Source organism: Peromyscus leucopus, chromosome X, assembly GCF_004664715.2.
Source record: "Peromyscus leucopus breed LL Stock chromosome X, UCI_PerLeu_2.1, whole genome shotgun sequence".
In the NCBI taxonomy this organism is placed as follows: domain Eukaryota; kingdom Metazoa; phylum Chordata; class Mammalia; order Rodentia; family Cricetidae; genus Peromyscus; species Peromyscus leucopus.
Window position 1 is genome coordinate 94,078,446 of NC_051083.1, and position 17,049 is coordinate 94,095,494.

At 39.6% G+C, this 17,049-nt stretch overlaps 1 protein-coding gene across 4 annotated transcripts in view; it reads left to right on the plus strand.

The window, feature by feature from the left end:
* Positions 1–17,049, plus strand: part of Mid2 (midline 2) — a 109,363-nt gene that overhangs the window by 22,098 nt on the left and 70,216 nt on the right. For all 4 annotated transcript variants that reach the window (XM_028895146.1, XM_028895147.2, XM_028895143.2 and 1 more), the window contains exon 3: positions 8,366–8,461. In XM_028895146.1, coding sequence (XP_028750979.1) covers positions 8,366–8,461 — 96 coding nt within the window. The remainder of the gene's footprint in view (positions 1–8,365; positions 8,462–17,049) is intronic.

Below are 17,049 nucleotides of genomic sequence, written 5' to 3' on the forward strand. Positions count from 1 at the left end.
TTAGTCACCAGTGTCTGAGCTAAATCACTATTTTGAGGATACTTCCAAAGATGATGGATGATTCCAATTACTCTCGGGTTGATGAGAATCTTGTCTGTTACTATTGGTCAAAGGAACCGATTACATAAACACAAAACATGTAATGAGAGATTAAGGAAACAACAATTACTGAAGTTAAAGGAGTGATGTTTGAGGATGAAACTATGGTAATGTCTCTTAAGTTCGTGAACACTTGATGTAATGAGATCACACCTTTGTTCTTTGTCTCACCTGAAGATAGAAGAGCCATTAACAAACTGTAGCATCAGGGATTTGGGATTGAGAATCCTTCATTCACTTAAGAGACAATGACCACTTACTTTGTTTATTGAAAATTTTGGGCATCGTGGCAGGAGCAGGAGTTACAAGAAATAAGGCACAGTCTTTGCTACAGTGGGGCTTTGAGCTTAGCAGGGAAGACAGACACAGTAATTGAAAAATCCAATTCAGTTTGATTGGTAGCATGATGGAAATTTTCATAGGATACTCTGAAGCCCAGAGTTTAGGTCAGGGAAAAGATGTCATCAGGTTCAGAACTGGCAATTGGAGAGGGATTTGTGATCAAAGAAGGGTCAAACTGGAAAGACCTGAAAGGGCTTGATGAATGAATGACTACAGTGGTTTTAGATGGTGGAGAGAGTTAAAGAAGGATGTTTGAGCTGGGAATGTCTTAAAAAATGGAGGCACTGAAGACAGAAATAAAGGAGTTAGGAAGAGGCAACACGTAATTCAACATTCATTCATCAAATATTTGCTGTCCACCTATTAGGTGCCAGGCACCAGAAAAGGTGTTGATGTTACAGTGATAAACACAGCTTAATCTCAGCCCTGGTGTATTGAGGAGAGACAGATGATTAAGAACACAGTTTTAAGAAAGTGCAAGCATGAGAAGTTATGAGAGCCTCAGAGGGACATTAGGCGAGACTTTGGGTAGATTTTGGACCTCCTTATTGGGGAGTGGGGGCAAAGTGATGGAATGAAGATGTTCTAGTTAAGAGAACAGCATGTGTTCAAACAGCTTATGTTATAAGACTTGAAAGGGCAAGGATTCTAGAAGAAATTGAAATTCAAGTTTTTCCAGTGGCTGAGAAATCATGGCTAGAGGAGTAGATTTAATTGGCTTCAGAATGGAGGTACAACCATGAAAAAGCAAGCTGAGAGGGGGTCAAGGGTTGACTCTCACAGTACACTCACGATCAGAAATTATATATGAAGGAAGAACAGATGAAAGAGATAGAAAAGATTGTAGCCAAAAGATTGGCAGTGATGAGGGGCAGTGCAGGTAGAATACGATTCTGAGGCTTCTACGAGAGTAGAGTTGGCTTTTATTCACTATTATGAGTGTTATCAAAATAAGTGCTATATTTAGGTTTTTAGGAGGTCTAAGTAAAATTTACCTATTTAGGCTAAATATTTAATTCTCGTATGCATCCAAAGAGGAAGGGAAGCATGCAGAATGGTTCAAGTAACATTCTGGGTCATGACAGAAGTGGTGGTGTGAGTCTGTGCTCAGTGTTTGTAGAGACATCTGAATAAAAGTGGGGGGTGACAATGTATTTCACCTGGCTTGAGAGTCTGGCCATTTTCTAACAAACTTTAAGTAGAGTTGGCCCGTGTGATACACATCTAGTACATCATCTGCATCTCATTGTAGGACATAGCTTGTGTCTATACAACAGCAAATAAATGTTGGGGGAAAGAATAAACTCTGGCATAAGGGTGTGGGCTTCAGTTTGTCGACCAGATGGTGTGTTCTGTTGTTGAAAGGGCATATGTAATTGATATATAAAGTGACAGACTGAAGCAAAAGCGAAGTAAGTATTTCTAAGACAAACATTTGGGGGTGGGGAGAAGAAAAAGGTAGAACATGACCTGAAAAACATATTAAGATTCTGGCTTCTGGTTTTTGGAAGAGCAGGTAATGTCCATGTATGGATAGGATGAGAAAAAAAAGGAAAGAAAAAAGAAAAGAAAAGAAAGAAAAAAAGAGAAAAGGAAAAAATGCTGAAGAATGGGCATCATAATACTGACTCAGATATTTGTTTTGCTTGTGGAGACAGGTTTTCACTCTGTTGGCTAGAACTCATGGACGATCTTCCTGCCTTAGCCTCTTGAGTTCTGTGATGATGGATTATTTTGTAAATTGGTTTCCTCCCACCACACTGAGGTTTGAACATAGGGCCTTATACATGTTAAGCAAGTGCTGTACCACTGAGTTATATCCGTAGACCTCAGATGATGCTGATGCTGATGATTTTTGTCTGGTCCTTGTTCCTCATCTACCCCATGTTTCTTACCCTGATCTCTATTCACATCCTTTTCTTGCTTTCCACAACTGAATTACATGACATGGGGATCCATGGAAGTTGCCTTCATCTTTAATAGCTTAACTTTGGGATTGATTTTCTTCTTTTTTGCTCCCACCCCCTGCCCCAAGGTTCAATTCCCATCTCAAAACCCCAAAGTTCTGATGTTGCCTAGGTTTAGACAACATTTTTCCTGTATATTTTGGAAAGCTAGATAGAATACAGGCCTTTGATGGCAATACTAGATGTCTTAACAGAACAAACAAAAAATCTGGACCCTTTTCCAGGTCTTATGACTGTATCAGGTAAATGTGTATAAGTGCACATATGTGTGTGACTTACATATGCCTCCATGGAATGGAGCATGGCAAATGGAGAGTAGGGCCTTTTAATGAAGAGCTGTTTTTTTTTTAACATATGACTAAATTTATTGAGGGAGTCAATAAGAAAGAAGAATGTTACCTTAAGTAACCTGTGTCTAAGGAAGTGAGAATTAAAAAAAAGCAGTGATTATTTAGGTGAGTCAGAGAGGGCATTTTCAAAAATGGGATGCTGTCTGAAAGAAGAGTGGCCTGTGCCTGGCCTCCTGGGTAGAAAATCATGTTCTTTAGGAAAGGAAACTACAGAGCACAAAGAGGCCAAGGCTATACAACACAAACGAAATGGAATTAGGGTGAAAATGGAATCAGTGTAGACTGCCTATTTAGCTAACACAGGCCTCTTACAATCTCAATTATGGAAGCCAGCCAAGTCTTCCCTTCTTCTTGCATTGTTTAGACACATGTACAATTTTGTGAGAGCTAGAATGTAGTCATTAGAAGGTGAAGAGGGTCTCAGAGTTTCATAAGCTAAAATGGCTGCTCACCCTCACAAAAAGGGAAATGCAGAAAGACTCAGAGGTAACCTCCTGCTGCAGGAAATGGGAACTTCATCCTGCTCTCTCTGCCAACCTCCTGTCTCTGTTTCCTCCCAGCAGATATCTCCATTCCAATCTCCCCTGCCACTTTGGCTCTCTTGATGTCATGGTTCAACTGTTTTGAGAAAGTTGTACTAACTGGGCTTGGACAGAGGGAACCTAGCCCAGTCATTAAATGGAATACATAGAAAGGAGCAAAACAAAGTGATTCTTCAAAACTGAATCACAATAACAAAGAGACATGTTTATTTTGACATAAAAAGATTTTGTGTCCATGCACACACAAACACACACACAAATCAACTTTGTTTACTCAGACATGGTATAGACAAGATCATTACATGGCCAAATCAATCCAAGTCATTCAAACCTAGAGTGGCCCAGAAATTTTAGTTCTAAATGATTTGTGAGTGCTGGGCATTTTGGAAAGGGTGAGGAGATAGACTGCATAATTGCTTCAGTTCACTGCTTTCTTTTGAATATGTTCATTATTGAGAATCAATTCCAATTTGAAAGGAGGCTTTAATTCCTTACAAATGAATAGGAAGTAAGTAAATGTTCAGTGTTTTCCCCCAAATTACGTCTCATAATGTAAGAAAACAGTGGCAAAAAGCCATCAACAGATGGTGTTTTCATTAGCCAAAGATTTATTTTTCAAAGCATTTTTCATATTAATGAAGCAAGGTTGAAATTAGAGTCATCTTGTCAGTTCTAGAACTGTGTTGTTAAAATGGACTGGCATTCTGCAAATTGCTAGGGGGCCCGAGCAAACTAACTATTTGCCATCATTTCGTAATGGTAACCCAAGGCCTGTAGTCTAACCAGACCCTAAATTATGTGTTCAGTCCTAATTTTTGTTTTCTGTAGCTTTATACAAGCCACAACTCTCAGTTCAGGGCCATAAATGAGGAGCACACAGCAGGGGATCTTAATCCTGCTCTGCAGTATGAATTATTTATGATATATCAATTTCAAGGCCAATGTTACAACAGGTCTCATGTACTTGTTAAAAAAATTCTCCCAGTGGAATCACATGGAAACACATTGCAGTGGGAAACACAGAATTTAAATCGTTTTTCTTCTCTAGGGTTATCAGTCAATGGACCATTTATCAAATAGGTCAAAATAATGATTTTTGATACTCAGGATTTGCATTGATCTGGGAATGTGGACTACTCTTCGGGAGGAAATTTTTGACTGATTGGCTCCATTAGTAATTTTCCCCTCTCTAATTTACACTAGACCCTTTGATCAAACTGAGATCTATTCTGTTCACTTTACGGTCAAACTTTTGGAGAGGAGTCTAGGCTTGCCACCTTCTGATGTACTCTAACCCTGTATGCTTTAGTGTCTACTTCCCAAACCCTACTGAAACTCCTTTTACAAAGGTTACTTGTGACCTATGATTACCCAATCTAGCCCACCCCTCACCTTTAAAAAACTAAATTTTCACATTTCTCTTGGTCTTTGCATATTTGACAGTGATGAATCTTTTCCTGAAAGATTACCATGTTTCTCCTGATTATCCTCTGAGTTTGGCCCAGACCTGCATTTGCAACTGCCTTGAATGTTACAGTATCTTCACAACCAGTGTCCCTGCCTCCCAGGCTTTCCTGTTTTGCTCTCTTCCCCTTATTGCTGCTAGGTTAATACCCTAAATGTAGCTGTGATTATGTCATTTCCTTATTCAACAGCCTTCATAAACCCCAATACGAAAACAAATAGGTACAAAACCATTTGTACATTCAAGACTCTCAAAACAGGGCTTTTTTTTTCCAGATGGGCTCTCATTATGAAGCATTGGTTGGCCTGGAACTTGCTCTATAGCCCCGACTAGCCTGGAACACACAGAGATTTGCATGTCTTTGTTTCCCAAGTGCTTGGATTAACGGTGTGTACAACCACACCCAGCAAAACAGGGTTTTGATCTCCATTTTCATCCTTATACCCTGTGTTCTAGTCAAACTAAACTCTTGATTGATCCCTGAATAGGAACAATATTTGTTTTTTTCTTGAGAAAAGGAGCTTATTACATTGTTCAGTACAAAATAACTAAACAATAGTTCAAACTCCTAGGCTCAAGTCGTCTTCCTGCCTCAGCTGTCCCAGTAGCTGGGACTATGGGTGTATGCCACCACTCTTGGCTGCTTTATCTTTATTTTTGATCATCTTATTCCTCGTGCCTGGAACACCCTGCCTCCCACTATCCTGGTCTGTTAAATCTGTTAAATTCCTGCTTATCCTTCAAGATCCATTACTGCACCCTAAGCACACGAGATACTCACATGTTTTTGTTATGGCAAATCTCTGAACTGTCATTTCTTCTTTATCCTTTTGACATCTATTTAGTTTAGTGATTATGCCTAATTCAGTGATTGCTGCCGTTCCCTTGTCCTTTTCCCCCACTCCTTTCTACTGAGAACAAAGATTTAAATGATAGCAGAATTAAAGAAAGTTGAGAGAAACACCTCCAGAAATAAATGAAATAAAGCAGAGGTGACATGGGTTACTTCCATGGAAATGAAGCTAGGGAAACCAAGAAAGATCTGTGTACTAGTGACTTTTCTGTTGCTATGATAAAATACCGAGACCCAAACCAATAAATACAAGAAAGAGTTTCTTTTGGTTTAAGGTTCCACAGGGATAAGAGTCCATCACCATGAGGAACCATGACATCAAGAGCAGGCATGAGGATGGGACTAGGAAGCTGAGATATCACTCCTTCATCTGTTAGCAAGAAGCAAAGAGAGTGAACTGAAAATGGGGCAAGGCTATGGATTTTCAAAGCCCACCCCCAATAATACACTTCTTCCAGCAAGGCTGCACCTCCTATAACCTCAATAAACAGTGCCAAAGTGTTCAAATACTCAAGTGTATGGAAAATACTTCACATTTCAACCATCACAGTAAGACATGAAGTGAGCCAGGCACTGGTGGCGCACGCCTTTAATCCCAGCACTCGGGAGGCAGAGGCAGGTGGATCTCTCTGAGTTCAAGGCCAGCCTGGTCTACAGAGTGAGTTCCAGGAAAGGCTGCAAAGCTACACAGAGAAACCCTGTATCAAAAACAACAACAACACAAAGACATGAAGGGAAACAAGAGTTAAGCTAGTCTTCAAAATTCCATTTAAGAAAAAGTGAAATCAGATTAACCAGTGTTGCTATACATACATTTATATGAATATATTCTTTTCGACACATTCACAAAACAATGCCAAGACTATTAAGGAGGCACAGTTACTTCCTAGACAGTAAAAGATTCAAGAACACGAGATCCCTCTCTTTGTCTACATCCCTTTACTCTTTAGTGTCCTTCCCATCCTCTCTTTCAATAGCATGAACATTGAACAGCTATAAACCATAGCAGCCATGGAGACAGCAATGAAACAATGAGCATGACCCAGGGAAAGAATACTACCAGAATAAGGATCAAGGTACTGGGGTATTATGTTTGGGACAGATTTGGTAGTATTGAGATGGTGGATAAGAGAGCAGTATACACTGAGACCAGTTCTGGAGGGGAAGCAGCTATCAAAACTAATATCTGGAGAGAGGGAAGAATGGATGTCTATGATCAATATAGAGAGACATAATATTTTATTTTTCACTGAAGGAATGGGAGAGAGTAGCTTGTTCAACTGGAAATACATTAGAGTTCTAAGTACTGGTACAACTATGTTATGTTCAAAATATCTGCAAAGTGATTCTCATGTGAACCTAAAAGGAGCTGTGTACCAGTAAGCGATGGTAAATAGTAGACATTTTCCAGATAGAATCAGGCTTTGTGTTCGAAACTCTTTGTGTTTTGTGGAAGGAAAACTGCAATATAAAGTTTGATTTAGGTGAATACCACATTCAAGGTACAATATATTTTTTCATGAAGAGGCCTACTAATAAGTATATAATGTTATAAATAAAAATGCAAAGCATTATAGAATATTGATCCAAAACTGTGGATTAATTAGGAATCCAGGTTTCAGTCCTAGCTTTTGCTACATATTTATTTTATAGCTACAAAGCACTTTACCCTCACTCTGTCACTCACTTCCACCTCATTAAGATGCTAGCATATCCTTCTTTGTGAAATTGTTATAGTTCTGGTACATAAGAAATTGGCAAGAAGCACTCATTCAATAAATTATGGGGCTGGGGAAACAATTCAGTTGGTAAGCTGCTTGCTATGCAAGCATGAAGACTGGACTTTGATCATCAGAACCCACATAGAAAGCTGAGTGTGGTGGTGTGAACTTGTAACCCCAGTGCTGGAGAGGCAGAGACAAGCAGATTTCTGGGCTCACTGGCTAGCCAGCCTAGCCCAATTGGTGAGTACCAGGCAAATAAATGAGTGTTCCTTTTTAAAATGCAAGGTGGATGGCTCCTGATGAACAAAATTTAAAGTTGGCCCGTGTTTTCCACAAGTGTGTACACACACATGTATATGCACTTGCGTACATGTGCACCCACACAAGCACGCACGTCCCATGCACATACACACATATAAATTGTAGTTTTCTTAGTCTACTTAAGCATAAAAAGCATAAAAAAAATTACCATCTTATTTCTCTTGTGTTGCTGGACTTGATTTGAGAGCAAAAGGAGAGGACTAGGAAATGATTGAAAAGTTAAAGATAATATAAAATTACAAAAAGTTTAGATTGCCTTAATGTCAGTAAATTCCTACATTAGCCTGCAAAGTCATGGATGCTACCTCTTCCCCAATGGGGCAGATTTACAATTCTTGGTCTGTAGCAGACATGGTAAATCTGTGAAATATGAATCTACTGAGCTGGTGGTGTGACTCAGTAGTACAGCACTTGCTTAGCATGTGTGAGGCCCCCCGGTTCTGTATCCATGGAGGAGCATATATCTATAATCCTGGGACTCGTGGGCTGAGGCAGGAGGATTGCTTTAAGTGTGAAGCCAATATGGGGTATAGAGTGAGGCTCTGTCTCACCTTTGTGACACCCCACACATACACACAAAAGAGGGAGAGAGCTCTGTCTTTTGACTGATTGATTTCCATATTACATTGATTCTCAAGTTCATTTTTCTTTTTTCCCCCTTTCTCCTGTTTCCCACTGACCTCATACCCTCTGTGATGGCAGCAAACTCTGGAGATGAACCTCACCAACCTGGTTAAACGCAACAGCGAACTAGAAAATCAAATGGCCAAACTAATACAGATCTGCCAGCAGGTTGAGGTATGTAACAGTAATATTTGCAATTCTTTTATTGGATCTAAAATAGATGGTCTTTGGAGGGACTTTGATTTTGCCAGACTGTAGCACAGCCATGGGGTGAAGGACTGAATGGTAGTGTAGATGATCTCATGCCTTTAGGAATTTTGTTCTAATAAAGGTCACAGATATGGATGATTTTTAAAATTAGTTAAATGGGTTGTGGGTAACAACAGATGAAGAGGAACTCCCTTCTTTTCAAACAGTCGGTGGTATGAGAATCATACAGGAAGTGATCCTCCATCAAAATGGATGTCATCACTTGTAAAGTCATTACTGGACAATTTGGGAATCATGAATCCTCAGGGTAGGGTGATACTTATTCAATATAGCATTCGTTCTGATTATCATTGCTTCCTCCCTTCCTAGCTCAGTCTCCCTTTATCCCACAGCCCTGGTCTTAGCTATGCCCTCACTCATCATCTTCTCACTTAGTTTTGATTCCCTCTACCTAGTCTTTTTGTAATCAACAAATAATATCTATGATTAAATTGTCTGTGAATTATGAACTGCTGTACAAGTGTAAAAATATTGCCAACATTGAATGTTAAAAGAGCTTAGAAGGGGAGTTCAGTGCTCCTTGGCAAGGCAGAATAAAAGAAAGGTGTTATTCTTTCCTCTTTCTCTTAAAAGCATGTATGAAATTTCACATATATCATTTTATTTTGTGTGTGTTTATGGAATAACTGATAATAATACTTAAAGTCTAAATACAGGCCAATAAAATATAGGATTTCTCATGGGCAGTGATTGGGTAAATTTTTTTCTGATTCTATATAGAGTCTTATCCACTCTTAATCTTATTTGTATGACAGATAAGTTTAAGAGATCAAGTTTGTTTTGTTTTAAATGATGAAATAATTTTTATCATGATCCTGGTTTGGGGTTCCTGTTTAAGACTGAAGAATATCTCCTAAGGCAATGAATCCTTACGCATAAGTAATTCCACATTCCCAACTGATTGGTCTTCTTAAAGTTTTTGGTTTCTTTTACTACAGTGAACATACTTAAATGATGAATATAATCCCTGCTGGGCACTGATCTATATAGAGTCCATGGGTACTGGTTAAACTCACATGTGAAACTGTAGAATGGGATGCTGTGGGTATAGGGAGAAGCATAAAGAATGAAAAGGCGCATTGGAGTGTTGGAAAACTGGATTCCAGACTTTCCTATTCTATGAACTAAGTGCTAACATGAGGGTGAGTTAGTTAGGATCTCTGTTTCAGTGTCCTAACCTGTAAAATGTGACGACAAAGTGACACTGTGCTTTTGGCTGCCTTTCCAGATTTCACAAGTCATGGCTCTGTCAATGGTTATTTTCTTTATTTTGTTCTTTTCCTCTACTATTTCGTTCTTTCCAAGAAGGAGGAAACAGAGTAGAAAGTTATTATTTCTGAGTAGTTTTCAACCAATCAAAATCCCTCTGTGTTTCATTTTATCAAAGCTTCTGATTATGCTGTCAGATTATAGTGTAAGAAATCTATAGTGTTGAGGGGACAAGAGAGTATTGTAAGCAGAAAATTGGATACGGGATCCCTCAGTTTAGAATTTGCATGATTAACAGGGGAGTAATAGATAAGAGTGAATAAAATATGGTTAAAAATAAAACTATCCTTGTATTCATTCTAATCAAATGACTACTAATTATAGAGAAAATAATAGGGAAAAAAGCAAAGTTGCAGTTTATCCCATTTCTCTTTCATGTTAGAATCTCTCTAAAATCTCTTTTCCTGATACCTGGGAAATTTATCATTCTGGCCAGCGTCACCTAAGCATAGCATTCTTCCAACCTTTCACAGGCCATTCTGGAAACCAGTTCTTTTTATTATTTGCTCTGCTCTTTTGAAGTGGTATCAGCAGGCCTCATAAAATAATTCATCATTGTGTTAGTAGGGAAGGATGCACTCTGGCCTTTGGATAACAGGTGATTTTTCATTCTTTGGTTGCTGGGGCAAATGCTAGGCAAGTATTATACCATGGAGCAACATCATAGCCCAAGAAGTGATAGTTAGAAAGTAGCTTTCTGAAGTTAACATTCAGAAGTTAACCTGTATCTTAAGTAAATCGTGCTAGCACTACCATGTGTAAGTAAAGTAAGAGAGAATCCCATGGTGATCCAGCAAAGCAGCTATTTAAATAGCACCCTTAGGGATGCTTGTTAAATCCCATTATGTGAACCACTGCCTGTTCTGGCTACACAAAAGATCAGCTTTTGCTACTACCTTTTTATGTATGGCATCATGCTAGGTACAGGAAAATAGCTTAGGCATACTATCTATACACACAGTGGCTTACACACTGTCCAAATCCACTCTGATGTGGTTACACCTGTACAGGGACTATAGATGATGGAATGAAAACACTAGCTGGGATCTGACAAAGAACAGGGAGACAATACAATAGTGTTCAACCTGACTCTATAGTTTAGGAGCTAATGATGTCTAGTCTGTTCAGTTCAGGATTCTGTCCTGAATGAAGTTGGGAGGAGTGGTAAGGAAGGGACAGTGACTCTGGCAGGTGTTAGGGGAAAGGTTTGCAGGTGAGTGTGATTAAAACACATTGTATAAAATTCTCCAAGAATTCATAATTTCTAAAGAGCCTGTCCTGGACAGGGCCCCTCCAGGATGGTTTATGGAAGTCCATGGCTTTTCTTTATGACATCATCCCTTCTGAAAACTTAGAGATATGCCCTTACCTTCCCCTTTAATAATAGGGTGCATCCAGACTACCTATTATACTCATTCAACACAGAGCCTGTATGTCCAAAAGGCTTCAGGACAAGCCCCAGGATTAATAATGCAGTTAAAGAAGGGACTTGAAATTTCAAAAATACTTGTAAGTACTTTATACAGTGAAATAAATAGTAAGATAATGCTAATTATGAGAGCCAGACACTGAATGGTGTCTGGATCCTCCCCCCCCCCCCGCGCCCCGCCATTTTATCTCATCTAGATTTGTCTGTAGAGAATGACTACTATATTCACAGTGTAATTCAAGCACTTCACATGGGCGGTGGTGGAGGATGCCAGCTACAACAATTTGGCAAGAATAGGAATAGGTTCTATCCCTGCCAAACCTGTTCCCCTTCCTTATTGTTTGCGAGTGTTTTTGTCACAGATTGACTTTTCATAAAGAGTCCATAAATACTGCCTTCCCATTCTAGTTTCTCTCTCTTCCCTATTCTCCTCAGAAAGTAAACAAAGCTGGACTCTTCCTATTATTACAGAGACAGAGATTAACATCACCACAGATTTATTAACTGAATTGTATGTAGCTTATGCTTGAGGCTCAGCTTTCAGAATCCCAAAAAAAAATAGGTGGTTGGAAATACTTTCATTTAGGGCTGGAGAACACGGGAAAGGGGAAGGTAGATGCAGGCCCATAGCTCTCCTTTAATCTGGTTAAGGAAGGGCATGCTTTGACCTTGATACTCTGGCCACTGGAACTCTATATTTAGTTCTTTGTCCTGGCTCATCAAGCATCCTTTGTTTATTTTTCCAAAGGAAATCTCTGTATAACGCATAGCTAAGGGAAAATGTATACCAACAGATGGTTGCTTCCTTTTGACTTCCAAGACGCCACAGTTTTGTGAATAATAGGCATTCCTGAAAATTTGCCAGGGAAGAAAAATAGTTAACTACGTAGTACTCAGTGCGTCAACAGTGTTTCTTGAGCATGCACCATGTACTCAGTGTGCTGAAAGGTTTAGGGAATTCAAAAGAAACACGTGGCTAATGATCCCCAGGAACTTACAGTCTGGCTAGGGAAAGCACAGCCTGTAGCAGGAAAAGAAGAGCAGCCTGTAGCCAAGGAAGTACAAAGGAAGGTAGCACATTCCATCTCCCTTTGTTTACTTTCATTCTGAGCTTTCAGACCCCAAGCACATTAAACAAACAAATAAACAAACAGCACTTTCCTGAATATTTTGTGTGCCTCTTTCTTTTACTCCTTTCCCAAACTAATCCACCTCAGAGGTTCTGCGGGCAAGTTGATATCATCTGGCTCCTCTCAAGCCTTTCATGGGGCTGGGCAGCACTGCAGTGTCCAGACAAGAAAGAGACAAAGAAAATGGAAAGAAAGCCTTTGGGTGCGGTGGGGGTTGCTTCCTTTGCATTGAGGAATTTAAGCTTTATGTCTCTTACCAGTTTGTAGTTCCAATTGCTTTTGGAAATCTTTGTCTTCAGTCTTGAAAGTTTAGGTGGCTTTATAGTCTTCATCTCTGTTCCTGTCACATCGGTACTTGGTTTAGGGTGGGCATGAGTGTGTTTAACAGGAGCCTAACCATTTCTCTGAGTGGAAAGAAAATGGATATTTTAAAGGAAATTATTTTTTCAAAGCACTTCTATCATGATTTCAGCAGTGATCCTTAAATACATAAGGTGGTTGAGCTAGAATTAAGAATAGAATCTAAACCATTTGAACACACACACTGAGGACATAATAAAAATGAATGAGTAATTACAGTGAAGTGAGTCCAATCAGGGGAATTTTTTTAATGAGAAAATGCTTTTTAGCTAAATGCTTTAGGAGGAAAAATAACTCTCTGGAGAGGTAGGCAACAGAGCTATTAATGAAGGTGCAAATGTCAGCTTGCGGGGGGGGGGGGCCGGGGGGGAGTGGTACCCCATGCTCTTGGTGTATAACAATAAATAGAAAATGGTTCCTGCCTCCAAGGAATGTGCAGATTGGCTGAAAACCTGTCAGACAAAGTGGCAAATCGAATGTGAAGGAACCCTTGTTGTAATGAACACAAATGTATGATGACAGGCTGGCACGAGGAAGAAACATCCAGATGTGCTCAGGGGACTTAGAAAAGAATGCAGAATGGAAATGAAAGTGGAGAAGTGGAGTTATCTCGAAAGTGAATAAACTTTTGCCAACAAAAATGAGATAAATGATTGAAGGGGCTGCATGCAGGAATACAAAGAGGCAATGGACATAGAGATATTCAGGAGACTAGAAGAACTTTGATTCCACCAAATCTAAGATTTTAGAACCATTGTAAGAAGCAAGTCTGGAGAAATAGCTTAGAATGATGGGCTTTGTACACCATGGGCAGATACAGTCTAAACTTTATTCTAAGGAGTATAAGGATCTCTGGGATGATTTTAAGCAGATGACTAGCTTGATAAAATCTGTGCTTAGAAAAATAGCCAAGACTGTGAGATGGTAAATGGAGCAGGAGTCATGGGTCACAAAGAAGAGAAAAAAAGACTACGTAGATTTTTACTGATACAGGGAAAGTCTATCACCATACTACCTTGAATCTGGAGATCTCATTTGATACAGGGAAGGATGAAGGGCCTTCTGGAGGTAGTGACAGTAAGGTTAGGGAGGAAGGGAAAAAATCCAAACATTTCTAGAAGGCAGAGTTAATATTACTTGGTGATGCTATGGGTGACTGTATGTGTGTAAGAGAGTATTAGGATAATCCACAGATTTATTTCTTCCTTGACTGAATGAACACATCTATTGCTTTTAACTAGATGAGGAAATACAGCATGAGTTCTTCTTAGACACTGGTGGTTTGGTGTGCTTGGACTAGAAAGTCAGATAGGAAATGCCTGGTAAGCAGCTGCTGGCTGAATATGGATGTCAGGAGAGAGGACGAAAGCCATCAAAAATAGAGACTCAAAATGTCAAGGAAAAAGAAGCCTTCGTGATGTGGAAGATTTGACAGAGTCCACTGCTACAGAGACATCAAAGAAGATACTACTGGCCTTTGAGGGAGGAGGGTATGTGCAAAGAAGATGGAAGATAGATTTAGAGAGGTCAAGGAGAGAGCAAATTATAAGGAAATGCAAGTTGTAAGAAGTTTGATCATGACCATGAAGGAAGAAATGGGCGGGTAGTTATTATCTTTTTTACATACCGAGCAGTTGGACACATGCACATATTCAATCTTCTAGCTATTTTTGTTCTTTCTCTGCGTAATGACAATAGGATCACTAGATCTACTGCCTCCAACCATACATGTTTCACTTCCCTCCCTGATGGCATCCAGCCACCATTCCACACAGGATTGTCTTGCCCAGCTCCAAGCCTTGATGTTGACAGCTTGCTTCTAGAAATGGTTGTATAGGTTCTGGATTTCAGTATGCTATGGTAGCTTTGGCGCTGAATAATTTGTAGTTGCACTAGCAGCATAATGTTAGGACAGATAGCTTCTCTTAGCCTCAGTTTCATCATCTACACAGTTTGTACTGATACCTTGAAAGGTAGGGTAATTCATGTAAAGCACCCGTGTCTGAGCCTGGTATAAGGCCAAAGCTCCATAATGGATAGTAGATGGAAGGGGAAGAGAGAGAGGTGGAGCAGGGAGAGAAGTAGGTAGGAGCAATTGTCAACAGTAGTAATCACCTTAGGATGCCACACTTACTGCTAGAGAGTCCTCTCCTTGGCCTTAGGACTTGCAGAATTATTTATCACTATCCATGAGGCACAGGAGAAGGTCAATCATTCCAAAATACTTACAATCAATTTCAAGATCAGCAAATGTATGCCAGAGCTTTCCTTGGAAGGACACAATGGTAATAAAATTGTAACACCTAAAACCTGGTTGTCTCAGCCCCATGGCTCTTTTAATAAAATGCAAGTAACTTTTGCAAATGTGACAAACTAACATTTTGTGCTCAGTGAGCTTTTTCCACCCACTTTTATTTGGTAGGTCCAAGTTCACTGCCATTCTACCAGAATAACGAAAAGATTCTTTCCATTGATACTTAAGTAAACTTGTCTATTACTCTGTCCAAATTCCTCTAGATTACTGGCTCTAAGGAAAGGCAAAGGGAAAGTTGGAGAGAAGGACACATGCCTTCAGTTTGAGTAGTTTATAAAGACAGGGAGTTCTTTGGGATTTAGTGTTTGTTCAAGAAAATGTTCAGTGAGCATTTTTATAAAAGGTGGAAGAGCAAGAAAAGCATACTTGATAGCTCCCAAGAAGGACTTAGGGCTACCAGTGCTTTGTGAGAATGAAATACCCATTTTGAAACCACTGTGGAATTATAGGTGGAGAAAATAGTTTCCACGAACAATGGAAAATAAGTGCATACTGACCTGGTCGGTCTATTCAGCAGTGACTAATTCAGAGTATTACATTCAATCTTATTAAGTATATAGCAATTGACATTTAATATAGATGGAGAATCTAAATCTATTGTGCAATCTGAAGTGTGGGCACAACCTATTTTTATACTACAAAAGAAAACACTTTATAATTTTTCAGACACATAATGCATTCAATCCTTCTTCAAAACTACTTTGTGACAAAATCTGATATATTGAAGTAAAATAACATTTTTGAGCATGTTAACTGTTGAAGTAGGGCTATTTAGAGGGTATAGATACATGATGAGGTTGAAGGATAAAATGAATTCAGACTAATATTATTCCCCCACTCCCTTATCTTTAGGACAAGTAAGATCTCAAGTGTGGTCACGTCTTCTTAGCCAAGATGGTCCATTGAACATACATTCTCATTCTGTTCTAATATACTCCTTCAACATGACAAGTCTCATATTGTAGCCCCATTGCCCATTTGCTTACTATCCTCCTCTGTTTCCTATTACTCAGTATCACAATCCCAGAATTCACTAAATGACTAGAACATTTGCCTAAATTTGACCCTTCCTCCTTGCTTAAATCTTCACAGTTTGCCTCATTCTTCATTTTCTCTTAGAACAGTGGTAATTTAGCTAAAGACCTATCGAACCTGGCTTGTACCCTTGAATACCTCTAGCTCTTCTCTTACCTCATTTCTCTTATAGCATCTCAACCAAAAGGGAAAATTACTTTGGCCTAAAATGAAAATAACCATTATGACAACCACCATGCACATACAGCCATTGAGACATCCTTTTTTAGCTCTGTCTTGAGAGAGAAGTCCAGCATCATGGTATGCTTAGCAGGGACTGGGAGGAGAATCATATTTGGATAATTTATTCTTGGCATTGTGCTAGAGGAGTTCTTGTTTGCATTCTCTGTGTTTGAGACAACCTTGTGAGAGAGCAGGTGATATCCCCACTTTCAAGCAATGAACCCAAGGGTCAGAGGAATGAGATGCCCTACTCAAGGTCACATGTCCAGTAAACTGAGATGCGGTTCTAAATCTCTGGCTCTGAAGCTCCTGTTTTCTGTACTGTACCGTGCAGCTTAGAAAGCCTGTTTGTTCACTTGCCATTGATTTGTATAAGGAGACAGCCCTGGAAAGCCCACTTTTTTTCTTACTAAATCTCTGAATCTCTAGAAGAGTAGATGTTCTGTTTGGGGACTTGGCATTCCTTAACCTAAGCCTCACTGGCACATATTCTTGCCTTTGGCCAATCTTTGGCAGCCCAGGTTAGGCCCCCATATCCTATGAGGCTGTGTTGGGGGAGAAGGAGAGGGAGAATAAAGAAGGCCTCATGATCAAACTCTTATTGCTCAGATTGCTTTAGGACCATGTACTTACTGAAAACGTAGTCAGCTATAGGTATCAGCACTATCCAACCTATAGTCAGGCAGTTTACCATGGGATCTGGGCTTGCTTGCTGAAACTGCCTGACACTGTC